Source organism: Lotus japonicus, chromosome 6, assembly GCF_012489685.1.
Source record: "Lotus japonicus ecotype B-129 chromosome 6, LjGifu_v1.2".
Classification (NCBI taxonomy): Eukaryota; Viridiplantae; Streptophyta; class Magnoliopsida; order Fabales; family Fabaceae; genus Lotus; species Lotus japonicus.
In genome coordinates, this window is record NC_080046.1 from 14,684,760 (window position 1) to 14,702,212 (window position 17,453).

The following is a 17,453-nucleotide window of genomic DNA, read 5'->3' on the forward strand; positions in this document are numbered from 1 at the left end:
GTTGCCTCTTCAGAGAACTCCTGAATGATTTGAATGAGATTTTGAGGTCGGAAGGAGGTTGCCAAGGTCAGGACAGGCTGAGGAGTTCTGGTTGCATTTGAGCTTGAAGCATTAGAACTATTAGTTCTGGGTTGTCCTGAAGGAGTAGAATCAATCTCATGGTTCTTCTCTATTCCTGAATGGTCAGATTCATCCATATGCTCAGCTTCAGAGATCGTCACTTGCCTTTGCCTGGAGGTAGCAGTCTTCTCAGGTGAGGTAAAACTCAGATCTCGTGAGATTACTGCAGAATAGTTGGACAAGGATACATAGGAAGTTTCAGCAGCATCTTGGAGTTGATCTTCAAAGTTGGAAGCTACTTGTTGAATAGGCTTCACATTGAAAGGAGGTTCAAGGATCTGAACATCATCAACCTCTTTTTCTTCCTCAGCAGGGATCTCACCAGTTTGAGTTAACAGGAGGGTTTTTGAAGTAGATGGAGGCTTGGGAGTGAAATGTTGAACCAAATTTCTCAGGGTAGCCTCACTTTGAACGATACCTTGAATGAAAGAATTGAAGGAAGGTACAGGTTCAGTTGTGGTGGATGTGGAAGAGGTTTGAATTTGGATGGATGGAATGGCAGTGGTAGCTGTTTGGATGTTTGATTGGGGGGCTTGTGTTTCAGCTTGAGAGAAAGCTTGTGTTTGAGGTTCTGTTTGAGTGGGAGCTATTTGGGTTGATGTTGGCAGAGATGTAGATATAGGCACATGTTGTTCAGGAATAACTACTAAAGCAGAATCTATATTAATGCTTTTAGTAAGTTCCTTACTTGATTCTCTGAGAAAGGTGGATCTGGTGGGTCTAGCAGTCCTTGCAGGATCTGAAGCTGTCTTTGATCTCCTTTCTCTTTGTACTTCTGAGATCTTTTCAGATGCTTGCTTTGGTCGTGACTCCTTCTTCTGAAGTGGACCCTTCAGAGGCAGTTTCAGCCTCTTGCCTATGGGCTCGACATCTGAATCAGTGGATTCTTCAGTTTCTGCTGATTTCCTTATGACTTGGAACACATTTTCAATGATCTCACAGTCATCCGGCTCAACTTCTTCTTCAACTTGAGTTGTTTGAATTCTTTGCCTTTTTACCAGAGGAACATCATCTTCGGTTTCCTCATCAGATGATTCTTCAATAATTGCTTTCCTCTTGACATTCTTTCTAGGTGGAACTTCTTCTTCTTGGGTTCCAGAGGAAGAATCCATAGAGCTCTCAGAATCATCAGATTGAGATTCCTCATATGACTCTTCTGGAGTTCTTTCAGGAGAGGATTCTGGAACTGGTTCCCTGATGACTACAGACTTTGATGCTGCTTTTATTTTCTTGGTCTTCCCTATCAGAATCCCTTTGCCTTTGGGATCTGAAGGCTTGTTGATTGTTCTCTTGGCTCTCCTTGTTGGCATTTCAGGAGGACTGTCAGGAAGAGTCCTGACAAATTCTTCAAGAGTGATTTTATCTCCATTGCTTCTGAGCTTTCTTACATATTCCAGAATGCTTGCTGGATTGTCCTTCTTGGACCAGAGAGGATAATCATCAATAGGGTAGTTCTTCTGACGAACTTCTTCATATGTGTCTTCTGTGGGCTCAACTTGGACTTTCTCCATGATTTGCATTCTTTTCAACTTGGTCCCATTGAGAGCATCGCTAATGGACATGGCCATATCTTCATGAAGTCCATGCTCTGACAAGGTCTTGACTAGTTTATTCTGGATGAAGATGTCTGAAAGCAACCTTCCATAAGGAATGTAAGAAATTGACCTCTTGTTCTCAGTAGCTGTGGTCCTTGACTTCTCAACGCATTCCTTCAAATAGTTGAAAAGCAGAAACGGCAGACATATAGGCTCACCTTTAGAAATATAGTACATGATTACCTTTTGAGTTGCATTAAGGTAATCAGTTCCACCGGTTCTGGGGTGAATGCAGGATATGAAAATCTTCTGCCAAATCTTCATGTTTGGCTTCAAATCCTTTATGTTATACTTGGTCCTCTCCAGAGACCAATTGTCATAAATCTCCTTATTGACTAAGTTCCTCATCCCAGGAACATTAGCATCAACGTTCTTGATCCTTTTTCCTTGCTGGAACTCCATACCCAGCAGCTTTGCAATGGACTCTTCTGAAATCACAATCTTCTTGTCCAGCACATGAGAGACGACATAGTAGTCGTTGCAAACTGCGTTTTTCCAGAATTCTACAACCAGTTTGTAGTAAATCGGACCACAGAGCATATCAAAGTAGTCAGGCCACCCTTGCAAGTTGACTTGATCCCTGATATCAAACCCATGATCAGCCAGGTTGTCGAAGTCCACTCTTGCTTCGTTGCACACAACCAGTTCTTCAGCTTTCTTGACGCAGGTAACCACATTGGGTGTGTTCAGAATTTGTTGTGCTTCTTCAAATCTCTGAGTTTCTTGGTCTTTGGCAGTTGGTTTGGAAGAAGTAGTAACACTTGCTCTTGATATCCTTGATTTGCCCATGATTCTCAGGTAGTGAGGTTTAGGGTTCAGAGAGAGGGGAATATTGGAGAGAGGAGTATGAATGAATGCAATGCACACAAAGAGTTTGAAAACCGTTTGTGTAAGTGTGTGGAAGATCGTGTGTGAAAAGTGCGTATAGTGGGTTTAATGGTAACCGTTGATATTTTAAGACACAAAAAAATAAAGGCAAGATCAACGGTTGTAAAATAGATAGTCTGAAAATAGCATAGTGGAGGAGAGTAGGCATCATCATTATAGCAGATACACCACGCGACTCACGGAACTATGTCACAAATGAAGTGACACGTGTATTGTTGCCTACCACAGAAGTTTAACCAGTGGGTTAAGTGCTTTTGATCGAGTACCTTCTGAAAAGGGTAACATCTGATGACTTCAGAGGTACCAAGGTCAGAAGTTCTGAAGAAAACCTTACTCTGGACAAAAGTCCATGTTCAGGTTTTCAAGAATAAATAAAAACCTATCTTCTGCTAAGGGCTTAGTGAAAATATCTGCCCACTGATGGTCAGTATCAACATACTCTAATGATAGAGTGCCCTTCTGAACATGATCACGAATATAATGATACTTTACTTCTATATGCTTTGCTCTTGAGTGTAGAATGAGATTCTTGCTGAGTGAGATAGCAGCTGTGTTGTCACAGTAAATATGAACCTTCTTCAGAGACAAACCATAGTCCTCTAGATGATTCTTCATCCATATGGTTTGTGTACAGCAAGTGGCAGCTGAGACATACTCTGCTTCTGCAGTTGATAGAGCAATTGTGTTCTGTCTCTTGCTTGACCAAGTGACAAGATTTGCTCCAAGGAAATGGCAGCTTCCAGAGGTGCTTTTCCTTTCCACTCTGTCTCCAGCAAAGTCAGCATCACAAAAACCTGAAAGTGTATACTTTGATGTTTTTCTATACATCAAGCCAAGGTTAGTGGTTCCTTTCAGATATTTGAGGATCCTCTTAACAGCAGTTAAGTGAGTCTCTCTAGGATCTGATTAGAATCTAGCACATAGATGCACACTAAACAATATATCAGGTTTGGAGGCAGTTAAGTAAAGAAGAGAGTCTATCATTCCACGATAGAGCTTCTGACAAACCTTAGAGGAAACTTCCTCTTTCTCAAGAATGCATGTTGGATGCATTGGAGTCTTAGAGATGTTGCAGTCACTCATGTTGAACTTCTTCAGAAGTTCCAAGGTGTACTTCTTCTGATGGATATAGGTGACTCCTGGTCGTTGATCTATTTGAATTCCCAGAAAGTATTTGAGTTCTCCCATCATGCTCATTTCGAATTCAGCCTGCATCAACTTAGAAAATTCCTTGCACAGAGAGGGATTAGCAGAACCAAAAATGATGTCATCAACATAAATCTGAACTATAAGAATATCATTCTTATAGGTTCTGCAGAAAAGAGTATTGTCACCTTTACCCCTTACAAACTCATTCTGTAGAAGAAAGGAGCTGAGTCTTTCGTACCACGCTCTGGGAGCTTGTTTCAGTCCATAGAGTGACTTCTTGAGCTTGTAGACATGCTCTGGATGTTTGTCATCTTCAAAGCCAGGAGGTTGCTTGACATACACTTCTTCATAAATGTAGCCATTGAGGAAGGCACTCTTGACATCCATCTGATGGAGAATGATGTTGTGATTCACTGAGAAGGAGATCAGTAGCCTTATAGCTTCAAGCCTTGCTACAGGAGCAAAAGTCTTAGTGTAATCAATCCCCTCTTGTTGATTGTAGCCTTGAGCCACCAGTCTTGCCTTGTTTCTTGTTACTTCTCCTTTTTCATTCAGCTTGTTTTTGAATACCCACTTGGTTCCTATGACATGGAAACCTTTGGGTTTAGGCATTAAGGTCCATACACCATTCTTGGTGAACTAATCTAGCTCTTCTTGCATTGCCAGAATCCAGCCTTTGTCTTCAAGAGCTTCATCAACTGATTTGGGCTCAATGAGAGATACAAGTCCCTTCAGACTCAGAAGAGTCTCTTCTGAAGGTTTGAGCATATGCCTGGTTCTGACGGGAGCATCTTTGTTGCCAATAATCAGTTCTTCTGGATGAGAGGCAGCTATTCTTTTCTTCTTCTGAAGTTGATCAGAAGTTGTTGGAGCATCTTCAGATGCTTCTGCCTCTAGAGCAACATCCTCTGGGCTGTTCTTTGGTTGATTTGCTTCCGAATAATCAATGCTTAAATCTAGAAATCTTTCAAACAACTTTGAATTTTTCTGAGCCAAGCTTATCATCAAATCTAATTTGGATAGATTCCTCAACAGTTTGATGAATAATATTATAAATTCTAAAACCTTTAGATCTTTCAGAATAACCAAGAAAATAGCATTTTAAAGCTTTAGAATCGAATTTACCCAATTGCTCCTTAGTGTTGAGCATGTAGCAAGTACTTCCAAACGGATGGAAGTAAGAGATATCAGGTTGTCTTCCTTTGCATAGCTCATAAGGAGTCTTCTCCAGAATTGTTCTGACGGAGATTCTGTTCTGGATATAGCATGCAGTGTTGATTGCTTCTGCCCAGAAGTGCTTGGCCATACTTGATTCTTGCATCATGGTGCGAGCCATCTCCTGAAGAGTTCTGTTCTTTCTTTCAACAACTCCATTTTGTTGAGGAGTGTGAGGACAGGAGAAGTTGTGAGAGATTCCTTGGGAGTTGAACAATTCTTCAAAAGCTTTGTTCTCAAATTCTCCACCATGATCACTTCTGACAGTAATCACTGAAGTTTGGAACTCCTTCTGAACTTGGGTAATGAAGTTGGTAAACATAGTGTGTGTTTCATCTTTGTGCCTTAGGAACTTTACCCATGTCCACCTGCTGTAGTCATCTACAATGACTAACCCATACTTCTTTCCTCCAATGGATTCAGTTTTCACTGGTCCAAAGAGATCAATAAGAAGTAGCTCAAGGGGTCTTGTTGTAGATACCACATTCTTTGCTTTAAAGGGCTTCTTGGTGAATTTTCCCTTCTGACAAGCTTCACACAGAGCCTCTGATGAATACTTCAGACGAGGCAATCCCCTGACGAGGTTTAGCTTGCTCAGTTGAGAGATCTTCCTGAGGCTGGCATGCCCTAGGCGTCTGTGCCAGATCCATTGCTCATCATTAACTGACATGAGACACTTGACCTTCTGAGAAAGCAGTTCAGAGGATTTGATTTTGTAAATATCATTTCTTCTCTTCCCAGAAAACAGAACAGATCCATCTGTTTGACTGACAGCTTTGCAGCAGGTTTGATTGAAGATCACATCATAACCTTTGTCAGCAATTTGGCTTATGGAGAGCAAGTTATGCAATAATCCTTCCACCAGAAGTACATCATTAATAACTGGAATTTTTCCATCTCCTATGGAACCTTTTCCAATGATTTTTCCCTTCTGGTTTCCTCCAAAGCCAACGTCTCCTCCTGACTTAAGCGGTACCAGCTTTTGGAATATAGACTTTATGCCCGTCATGTGTCGCGAGCATCCACTGTCCAGGTACCATGACAGGTGTCTTAACTGAGCTGCATAAGATGTCTGCAACAGGAATAATTTTTGTCTTAGGTACCCATATCTTGGGTCCTTTCTTGTTAGTTTTCCCAGAAGTTCTTGGAACTTTGGGTGCAACAGGAGGATAATACATAGGAACCTGATTATAATATTTAGACATGTCAAGTTTAAATTTTCCCTTTGGTTTTACCACCTTTGGTGTAACCTTTTCTGGAATGACAGTGCCGGCGGGAACGAAATGCTTATGCAATGGTTCGCGCTTGGGCTCAGATGACTCATCTCTCATGGATTGAGAGTAGCCAAGGCCACTGTTCTCATTTCTGCTTATGCCATAGATCATTGAAGCCATAAGACTTCTGTCTATGCCCTTGGCTAGGAACCTTTGAAACGCTTTCTCATATAATGTCTCATGCTTAACATCAGATGATGCAAGTTGATCTTCTAGCATGACATTTTTAGCACGAAGAACAGAGTTGTCATTTTTAAGAGAATAGTTCTCTTCTATGAGTTCAGAGACTGACTTCTCATGAACTTCTGATGAACTGGTTTTAACAGCATATTTTCTTTTAAGCTCTTTATGTTTATTTAACAGAACATCATGTTTCTCCATTATTTCAGATAATGCAGTTCTTAGCTCAGATGGAGAAAAATTAGAGAGTACCTCATCGTCATTCTCAGAGTCTGAGTCATCTTCTGAAGCTTCAGCACCTCTACCGGTGGTAGCCATCAGAGCCTCCACAGCTTCATCTTCTTCTGACTCAGCTTCATCAGAGTCAGTCGCATCGAAGGTCACGAGAGCTTTCTTCTTGAAGACTTTTCTTGGTCTCTTGTCCTTCTTTAGCTTGGGACAGTCACTCTTGTAGTGCCCAGATTCCTTGCACTCGAAGCAAGTGACTTCCTTTCCAGATGACTTCTTCTGACCAGATGAAGATTCAAATCTTCCTGAACTTTTCTTTGGTCCTTTGCCTTTGCTATGTCTGTTCTTCCAGAGTTTGCTTAATCTCTTTGTGAAAAGAGAAAGCTCTTCATCACAGACGCATCTGATAGCTCTTCAGAGGAATCTTCCTCTTCTGCCTGATAAGCTTTCGCTTTGTCAGATTTTGACTTAAGAGCAATAGATTTGTCTTTCTTTTGAGGCTTGTGCTCTTTGAGTTCAATCTCATGGCTTCTGAGATGACTCACGAGCTCTTCTAACTTCAACGAGTTCAGGTTCCTGGAGAGTTTCAGTGCAGTGACAAAAGTCATCCACTCTTTAGGAAAACTTCTGATGATCTTTTTGACATGATCACCAGTAGAGTAGCCCTTGTTTAGCACTCTGATTCCAGCAATCAGAGTTTGAAACCTTGAGTACATCTCTTCAATGGTTTCACCAGATTCCATCTTAAACTGCTCATATTGTTGTATGAGAGCAAGAGCCTTGGTCTCCTTGACCTCTTCATTTCCTTCATGCGTCATGACCAAGGAGTCATAGATGGATTTTGCTGTTTCTTTGTCAGAGATCTTCTCATATTCAATATATGATATTGAGCTGAATAGCATAGACTTCGCCTTGTGATGATCCTTGAAACGCTTCTTCTGAGCGTCAGTCATTTCAGAACGGGGGATCTTCACTCCTGAAGCATCTACTGGATCAGTATAGCCTTCCATGACCATATCACAGAGATCTGGGTCAGTGCCAAGGAAATAACTCTCTATTCTATCTTTTCAGTACTCAAACTTTTCACCATCAAAGATTGGTGCTCTGAGTTGGTTGTTGTTGTCAGCGGAAGTATTGGCTTGGGCCATCGTTGTTTTTCACACTAGGTTTTGGATCACTAAACACTGTTAGGTGTTTAAATCAGAACCGGAGCTCTGATGCCAATTGAAGGTGCGAAAAACACTAGAAAGGGGGGGGGGTTTGAATAGAGTTTTTGAATAAAGGATATACTTTTGAACTTTTTCCAAACTCAAAGATAAGAACTAGGTGCTGAGGGATAAGAAGTGAAGCACGCAAGTATTTTATCCTGGTTCACTTGAGATAAAAGCTCAAGCTAATCCAGTCCACCCGTGAAGGTGATTTCTTCCTTCTTCTGATGAAGGCAATTCACTAAAATCAATGAGTGTTACAACTGCACTTTGCTACCTGCTAAGTGACTAACAATACACTGATTTTCTCACTAGTATCCTCTTAAGAAACTGATCTACCGATCCTCTTAAGACTAGCTAAACACTAAATCAACCTTGATTCAGTCCTCTCAAGATCCGACCAACCTTGGTCTCTTAAGGAACTTTACAAAGTAATGTAAAAGGTTTCGGGTTTACAAGAAATGCTTCTAAAAAGCTAATAGTAAACTCAGATGTTTAAGAACAGTGAAGAAATAATGCTAAGAGATTGGTTCGAATAAGTTGAATGATTTCAGCAAAGTTTCTTAGCTTCTTTCTTCTTTCTTCAGCCTTTAAATACTCCAAGGCATATGATGTAGCCGTTGCTAGGGTTTTGTCCGTTGGAGTGGCAATCTTGTAATATCAGACTGCTAGGCTACACGAGGTAGGTGGCGGACAGACTGAGGCTTGTACGATTTGTATTATGACAGCGACCTGTCCTTTCACCAGCTGACTTGAGATCTGGAGTGCTTCAGATGAACGTAGGTGAAGCTTCTGATCATAGTCAAACGGGAGCTTGGATCCTCTAACCTTGCAACTTCTGCTTCTAAACAAGTTCCTCAGACAGTTTGAGGCACTCTTGGAGCCTGCAAGGAGAGGATTTCTCAGAGCCTTGAAGGACTCTTCTTGGTTTGTTACCTTTGATTTTGACTATGGAAGCCATGTTTGGCTTAACTTTCTCCTTATACTGGGGTAGATGTAGTTGACTATATTTACTATACTTTTATACATTCTTTTTTATATATGTGTTTATTTTTTTATCCATAAATTGCTTATCCAAATTATTTTTTGAATCTATATGTATGTTGATATGTTACTTTTCTATGCAATTGAGAAATTAGTAAAAATTAATGATTTGAGAAGTGATTAATGGAGAATTTTAATACCTTAGGCATATGGTTGTTGCTTAATTGTGTTCGCTTTATGCTATAATTGAATGTGATTAGGGGTTGAGGAATTAGCTCTAACGATTTAATTAAAAGTTTTACTTAACTGATTAAAGAATTAATAAGTAAATAATTATACAAAAGCATCATAGATGATTAGAAGTGAATTTAAATACACAGTGTTATCAGACTCAGACCGAGGATTGGATCGGCCATGCGATTGGCTCGTGGTGAACCGGTTCGGCTCGGTCGGTTTAACGTTGAAACCGGTGACTCGGCTGGTTTTTGGTTGAACCAGCGAGTCACCAGATTTTTTATTCCAACACTTTTTTTTTATAGCAATCGAATTATACATAAACTCACCGTGAAATTGTTGTTAACTGTTCTGCATGAATGCACTGCTTACCACCAAACTTTCATTGTAGGTACCAAGAGCTATTCAGGTCACAAATCAGATCTCCCTTGGATTCTATATATACGTTTGAAATAAGCGCCAAAACTTTTATTTTTTTATTTTTGCAAAACCAGAATAAAATTAGGTTTATATAAATTGAGTTCAATTTTAAATAAACTTGAATGTAAAAATAATTAATGTAATCATATTTGCGTAGAATCTAATCTAATAAAACAACTTAGTTTCAAAAAAACTCTAATAAACAACTTGATTTTTTATTTTTTCAATCTTGTTTTATTAGTTTACACTATATTTAATTCATTCACAAATTAAATGGATTTAATTCATTCACAAATTAAATGGATTAAAAAAATCCATTCACGAATTCCCCATGGAGTAGGGCTAGTAATAATACTTTGTTTTTAACCCTCCCATTAATTGATTGAAATTCATGTAGAATATCATATTTTTTGTTAGGGTGGAAATAGGCTAGGCTAAGCTTTGCTTAAATAGGCCTAACCTATTGAAAAAATTCAAGGCGTGAGTCTGACCTATTACCTGTCATAGGTTTTATTTTTTCCAGCCTAGGCCTTGACCTGTTGAAAGCCTAGCCTAGCTTGATCGTCTATTTGAAGATCTGTTTTATCATATGATGACATTCAAGTATACCAACAACACTATTTGTAAACATGCCAACAAACATATAGCAAACGAGAGAAATATAACAATATCATTATATCGTCTAAGTCAAGATATAAATATGTTATCAGTCTCTATCTAAATAAGTTTATAAGGTTAAATTATCATGTAATCTAACATATTAAAACATATAAATAAGTCAATAAGTATCTGATTAAAAGATAAAAATAAGCCAATAAGTATATAATTTTTAGATATTATGATAGGAATTCAATGTAAAAATAATAAAATAAATTTATATTTATTTAAATAGACAGACATGTTAGACTTACAAGAATTTCAGAGTGGTATAAGCCTGACCTTTTTAATTAAAAGGCTTTTCAAAAAATCTTGATCTTGTCTATTTATTAATTTGGCTTGGCCTGACCTGGACCTGATGTAAGTTAGGTCGACATAGGCCCTTATCGAAGCCTGACTTACTTCCATCTCTATTTTTAACGAATCTTACTTGAATTCTAACTGTAAGAATGTAAGATAATTGGTGAATATTATTGATGAATGTTACAATATTTATACAATGCATGGTTGACTAATACATAAATGCTAGACCTAATTACAGAGTAATTACAAGTAATCAAATATGGAATAATTAACATATTCCAATTCTATCACACCCCCGCAGTCGAAGCGGGAGGTTCACTGACGCTGAGACTGGAGCGAAAATCATCAAATAGAACTCGAGGAAGGCCTTTACTGAAGATGTATGCAATCTGGTGACGAGAAGGAACATAAAGAATGCATGCCAGACCACCGGCGACCTTCTCGCGAACAAAGTGAATGTCCATCTCAATGTGTTTAGTGCGATGATGCTGAACAGGATTATCAGATAGGTAGATGGCACTAACATTATCACAATAGACCAAAGAAGCCTGAGAAAGGGGAAAGTGAAACTCCAAAAGCAGGCTGCGTAGCCAACATGATTCGAAAACCACATTAGCGACGCCTCAGTACTCAGCCTCAGCACTGGACCGAGAAAGTGTAGTTTGTCTCTTGGACGACCAGGAAATGAGGTTGTCGTCGAGAAACACACAGTAACCAGAAGTAGACTGACGAGTATCCGGACATCCACCCCAATCGGCATCGGTGTATGAAATAAGCTTCTCGATAGGAGAAGGATAGAGATGCAATCTAAACTGTAAGGTGCCCTGAATATAACGCAGGATGCACTTCAGTGCAAGCATATGCTCTGTGCGAGGGGCATGCATGTGAAGACACACCTGCTGAACAACATAAGAGATGTCAGGAGGGTGAATGTGAGATACTGCAAAGCCCCAGTAAGACTCCGATATAAAGTAGGATCATCACGGAGTACCAGCAGAAGTATTGAGTTTCTGTTTGGTGTCAACTGGGGTGGCAGACGGATGGCACGATGCCATACCGGCTCGAGTAATAATGTCACGAGCATATGTACTCTGACTGATAAAAAGTCCACCTGCATGTCTGGTGACAGTAATGCCCAAGAAATAGCTCAACAGTCCCAGATCCTTCATAGCAAACTCAGAGGCAAGAAGAGCAATGATAGATGTGCGAAGGTCATGAGAGGAGCTGATGAGAATGATGTCATCAACATAAAGCAGGAATGTTGAAGAGCTTTCTGGGTTTGTAGATACCACGCATGCTGCGAGTGACCATGGTACAGATAGGAGGTACAGGTTGGGTCGGCGACGGAGGTGAAGGAGAAGGTGAAAGGGAGTCAGAAGAGGATAAAGAGGCTGTAGGGGGTTGTGGTGTGGTCAGAGCGGGAGGGACCGCAGGAGTAGGGGTAGGTGTAGGTAAGGTGGATGGATGAGTCCACTGGTGAATAATAGAGGGATGTATAGTATGTGAGAAGCAGTCATATGTGGAGGGAGGAGGGGTAGTCATGGTGGCAAAGGGAAACTGAGTCTCATCAAAGATGACATGTCGGGAGATAAAGATTTTTCTGTCTGAAAAATCAAAACACTTATAACCTCTGTGAGGAAGTGGGTACCCTAGGAAGACACACGGGGAAGAACGGGGTTGTAATTTGTTAATGGTAGTGGAGGGAACCAAAGGGTAACAAAGACAACCAAGAACACGCAAATGTGTGTAAGACGGGTCACGACGATACAGAAGTTGAGTGGGAGAGAGAATAGACAGAGCTTTCCGAGGAATGATATTAGGCAGGTAGGTAGCCATTTGAAGGGCATGATGCCAAAAGGACGGAGGAACATACGCATGAGTGAGAAGAGTACGAATCATGTTGTTAATGGTGCGTATTTTGCGCTCCGCCTTACCATTTTGAGATGATGTATGTGGGCAGGAGAAGCGAAAAATAATACCATTAGGAGCACAATAATCATGAAAAGATTTATTATCAAATTCTCGCCCATTATCACATTGAAGACATTTTACAGATTGAGAAAAATGCGTGCAGATTTGATTCGACAGAGAGGTGAACATTTCAAAAACTTGAGATTTATTACTTAAAGGGAACGTCCACAGAAAATTTGTAAAATCATCCAAGAATAATACATAATACCGATGACAGGCGGAAGATAAAACAGGCGAAGTCCATAAATCACTGTGTAAAATGTCAAAAGGCATCACAGTAGCATTATTAGAAGAAACAAATGACAACCTAACATGTTTTCCAAACACACAAGACTCACAAACTGTGCTAGAATTTAAATGCTCAAAACTAATGAACTTATTACTACGAAGAGACTGCAAGGCAGAAGAACTTGGATGACCAAGACGACTGTGCCAGAGACTCTGAGCTAGACCAGCAAATGGAAACGACGGAGTGACTGGGTAGAGATCGCCTGGACTATTACATCTCATGAGTGGAATCCCCGTATGAAAATCATGAACCGAGAAGCCATATGGGTCAAAACAAACAGAAACATTGTTATCAGTGGTGAGTTGTCGCACATAAATCAAGTTTTTAACAATATTTGGTGTGTGCAAGACATGGGAAAGGGTCAAGGGCTTGTGTTTATGGGAGGTGGGGAGGGTTGTGTGTCCAGAACCCTGAATTGGAATACCCTGTCCGCTACCAACATACAGTTTCTGTTTAAGATGACCCAAATTAGAATAAGACGTGAGATTTCCTTGTGATGCTGCCACATGAGATGATGCTCTAGTGTCCATGTACCAGGTGTTGTCCGGAGGAGTAAGTGTCATGGTGTGCATGGCAGTGGCAATGTCAGTCGGCACGGGTGAGGCTGAAGCATCATAAGCCTGAGGTCACTGGCCCAGAATGCTAGGCTGCTGAGGAGAGCAGACGGACGAGTCCACTGAGAGGTAGGGTATGGGAACGAAGGCTTGGCCCATGGAGGTGGGGCCCATCCCTAATGCTGGTACGGAAAGTATTGCGGCCTCGGTGGCATCGGAGGAGAGGAGCCCTGAGAGGTGTCACTACGGGATCCACCACCGTTGCCACGATTCCCACCACGACCCTTAGATTTGTGGGATCGAGAATGGTTGAAGGACCAACGATCGGAACTCTGAGAAGAGGCATCGGAAGGACGCGGCTGAGTAGCAACATAGGCAGCAGGAGGGGAGCGGGTTGCTCTGATGAATCAAAGTAGCAACACCCTTATAAGCATCAGTGAGACCGGAGATCAGCTGCAAAACTAGACGGTGATTGTTCACAGAAGCACCGACATCACAGAGCTGGTTAGAAAGCGTCTTCAGACGCTGACAGTAGGTAGCGACAGTCGGAAATGCCTCCATGCGAACATTAGAGAACTCCTGCTCTAGGGTGATAGCACGAGCGTTCTAATTATTGTAACACCTCGACTTCGGTGGCGTCACTTTAGTAACCAAAAAAAAAATAAAGCGGACCAAAAAAAAAATAAAGCGGAAAAGAAGGTATTTTTTTTTCGTTTTCTTTTTAAATAAAATGACTTGTCGAAATAAGGACTCAACCCATTCGCGATTAACAACGACTAATATACAATAAAAGCACAGCCCTCGCTGCAACCAAATCATCGTCATGAGTGTCCTCAAGTGACGGAAAGTAACAATATGTGAAAAAAAAATCCCCTCTCTTTACAAAAGCATCTCTAACAAATATAGTGTTAGGATGTAAATAGAGTTTTATTGATAAAAAGATGAAGAAAAATTTCAACATGAAACGACAAGTTCTAGTATTCTCCTATGTACACGTAACAGTAATATTAAGGTAATGCTTTTCAATCACTGTTTTGTATTTTTCATGATTCTTCACAGTAATTCCACTATGCAATAGGGACACGAGAGCTAGCTAGACAGACACCGATCAGAAATGAAGGAATTAACCACACACGTAGATCAGGTTGTCACAAAAAACAGAAAAAGGAGACAACGAGGAAAAAGATTCCCAGAGGAATTTGCGTACGCGGAGATTGATTTTTATGAATTATGATGATCAGGTCCTGCAAAGAGAGTGATGACTGGCCATCAATTTCCCCAACAGACAGAAAGCAAACCCAGCACAGCTTTTACTATTTTTGTTACAATATATTTAGAGTGAGAGAATAGTGTCCCAGTCTCACGCCGAGAAAATTATCGGACTCATCTAATAAACTTACACTTACTCTATCGCAGGGATTAGCGGGCTCAACCTACAGTCTGTTAGGTACAAAACTCTATCATGCTCTATTAAAATTAACAAGTTCTATACTATTTTTGTTTTGATATTCATTTTCTTGCGTAAAACGACGCCCGGAGAATCTTGCCATAAAATCTTTCTCTCCATAAAAAGATACACACAGCGCCACAGGGTCCCCCCTTACAAATACCACACTCACCCCAAAACCTGTTCATTCCTTTTCCTCCATAAAAAGCTCCCTCCATTTTTCCCTCTCATCAAACACCCAACAACAACAACCCAAACAAATTTAACAATCCAAATCAAAAGCTATGGCAAGCTCAGTGCGTGTGAAAGAAGCTGTGGTAGTGACCCCTTCAGAGCCCACCCCAACTGGTGTCCTCTTACTCTCAGCCCTTGATTCCCAACTCTTCCTTCGCTTCACTGTAGAGTATCTCCTCGTGTACAGGCCCGGCCCGGGATTGAACCAGGCTACCACCGCGGCTTGTTTGAAAGCTGCGGTAGCTAAAGCCCTGGTTCCTTACTACCCGCTGGCCGGGCGTGTCAGAGCCCGAGCCGACAGCCCGGGCCTGGAGGTACTCTGTCGAGCCCAAGGAGCTGTCTTCATCGAAGCCCATTCAGACCGTTACACTCTCAACGACTTCGAGAGAGCCCCAAAAACAGTCACCCACTGGAGGAAACTCCTGTCAATAAACGTCCCCGGCGTCCTCAGTGGCTCGCCGCCACTAGTCGTTCAGCTAACATGGCTCGCCGACGGGGCCGCTGCCGTCGGCATCGGGATTAACCACTGCATCTGCGACGGAATCGGCGGTGCTGAGTTTCTCAACCACGTCTCTGACTTAGTTTCTGGTAAACTCGCCGTTCCGAAACCGAGGCCTATTTGGGATCGCCACCTTCTGAACCCGCCACCGGGGAGAACGAATCGGCGGGCGAACACAGCGCTCCACCCCGAGTTCAACCGCGTTCCGGATCTATGCGGGTTTATGAACCGGGTCACGAGCTCTCTCAGGCCAACCTGCATTGTTTTCGACAAGAGACGCATCAACGAGTTGAAATCCGCAGCTAGGTCAACGAGTCGACCCGGCGATTCACCACCCACGTCGTTCGAAGTGCTCGCTGCACACGTGTGGAGGAGTTGGGCGAGGGCGATGGGGTTTCCACCAAGCCAAACGCTGAAACTCCTCTTCAGCATCAACGTGAGGAACCGGGTCAAACCGGGTCTACCCGACGGGTATTACGGCAACGCGTTCGTTCTGGGTTGCGCGCAGAGCAGCGCGAGGGAACTGGGTGAGAAAGGTGTCGGGTTCGGGTCGGGTCTGGTGAAAACGGCGAAGGAAAAGGTGGATGGTGAGCACGTGCGGAGGGTGACCGAGTTGGTATCCGAGTCAAGAGCGAGTCCTGACTCGGTTGGGGTGCTGATTCTGTCACAGTGGTCGAGGTTGGGTCTTGAGAACGTTGAGATTGGAATGGGGAAACCTTTGCATGTGGGGCCCATTTGCTGTGATCGGTACTGTTTGTTTTTGCCGGTGAAGGGTGAAAGGGACAGTGTTAAGGTCACGGTGGCGGTTCCCGCCGCTGCCGTTGACAGTTACCACCGTTTTCTCAGGGAATCGCTTTCATGAACCAATCTCTGATTATCTTTTTTCGTCCCACGTTGACTTGTCTGCATATCTTTCACTTGTTTATTTGAGAAGAGATGGAACTAGAATTTTGTAATTTTTCATCCACGTTACATGTCTCTATACTCTTCTCATGATTAGTCATTTAATTAATAAATTAATGATCAATTTAGAACCAACCATGTGGATAAGCACGTTGATTCATCTAATTTTCTCGATTTAAAAATTTGAAGCTGATCAAATCAATACATGATAAATATTTTCTTTTAGTGAGCAAAAGGACTTATATATATAAATATTCAGAATTGAGACTAAAACTCAAAGAATACATAGGGGAAAAGAAGATTAGAGCGAACAAAAGCTAACCATCACTTAAAATGAAGCAACCCCCAATAGAAACAAAATCTAAAGAGACTTCAAATTAACATCTAGCCAAACCAAAAGAAACTCAACAAAACGATATGCCTAAGAAAAGCTAACATAATCACAAGCCACCCAATCAATTTTATCTCAACCTCCAAGAGCTAATATAATTAGTTGCAAACTTGTAATGCCTTGAAGGGCCACTTCATCACGACAATCATAAGACACTCCAAATTGAACCCTAAGGCAAAGCCACTCTCGCCTGCATCATAATAAATGATAAATATTTTTGAAGGTAGATAAACTTATTTATAAAAGCATTATATCATGAAAACTTACATATTTATAGGTTATAGGTTTATGGAACAATTTTGTAAATAAACTTTTAAGTAAATCATCTAAATAAGAGTATAGTTAGGAATAAATATAAGCATAATTTTTCATTATTATTAGTTTTGTTTGTATAATTTATGAATTAATAAGAGTTTTTTTTTTTACTTTGATAATATATAATGCATTAAGAAGAGAAGAAATGTTAGGTGTAGAGGTTAATACATCATCTGGACCAAGAATATAAGCTATGGTAGAGCTTTCTCAATCCAAACAAAGTCATCCGGCGAAAAAGAAAATTTAGTCAAACCATTCACCATATAATTACAAGTTCTACGAACAAAAGATAAATCAACAAAATCAAAAGATAAAATTAAATCATGACATTTGCAAATTATGGCAGATAAATAGGAATGACCTCCAAAAGGTCTCTTTGAAGCCTCAATTAAACA

At 41.0% G+C, this 17,453-nt stretch overlaps 2 protein-coding genes across 2 annotated transcripts; one reads left to right on the forward strand and one right to left on the reverse strand.

Moving 5' to 3' along the window:
- Positions 1 to 280: 280 nt before the first annotated feature.
- LOC130724962 (uncharacterized) lies at positions 281 to 1,892 on the reverse strand. Its single transcript, XM_057576228.1, has 2 exons — positions 747 to 1,892; positions 281 to 355 (listed from the first exon to the last, which is right to left on the reverse strand). The coding sequence occupies exons 1-2, from the start codon at positions 1,890 to 1,892 to the stop codon at positions 281 to 283; spliced, it is 1,221 nt and encodes a 406-aa protein (XP_057432211.1).
- Positions 1,893 to 14,731: 12,839 nt separating this feature from the next.
- LOC130726144 (alcohol acyltransferase 9) lies at positions 14,732 to 16,487 on the forward strand. The gene has a single exon (XM_057577374.1). It carries the CDS (start codon positions 15,001 to 15,003, stop codon positions 16,309 to 16,311), a length of 1,311 nt encoding a protein of 436 aa, XP_057433357.1. The 5' UTR covers positions 14,732 to 15,000; the 3' UTR covers positions 16,312 to 16,487.
- The last annotated feature ends 966 nt before the right edge of the window (positions 16,488 to 17,453 follow it).

Bases quoted from the DNA above. Each gene is read 5' to 3' on its own strand.
- LOC130724962 (XM_057576228.1), bottom strand. From the start codon at position 1,892: ATGTACTATATTTCTAAAGGTGAGCCTATATGTCTGCCGTTTCTGCTT. The intron at 356-746 runs GTGCCTATATCT...TTCAACAAGTAG, and splicing joins TAGTTATTCCTGAACAACAT to CTTCCAACTTTGAAGATCAA.
- LOC130726144 (XM_057577374.1), top strand. From the start codon at position 15,001: ATGGCAAGCTCAGTGCGTGTGAAAGAAGCTGTGGTAGTGACCCCTTCA.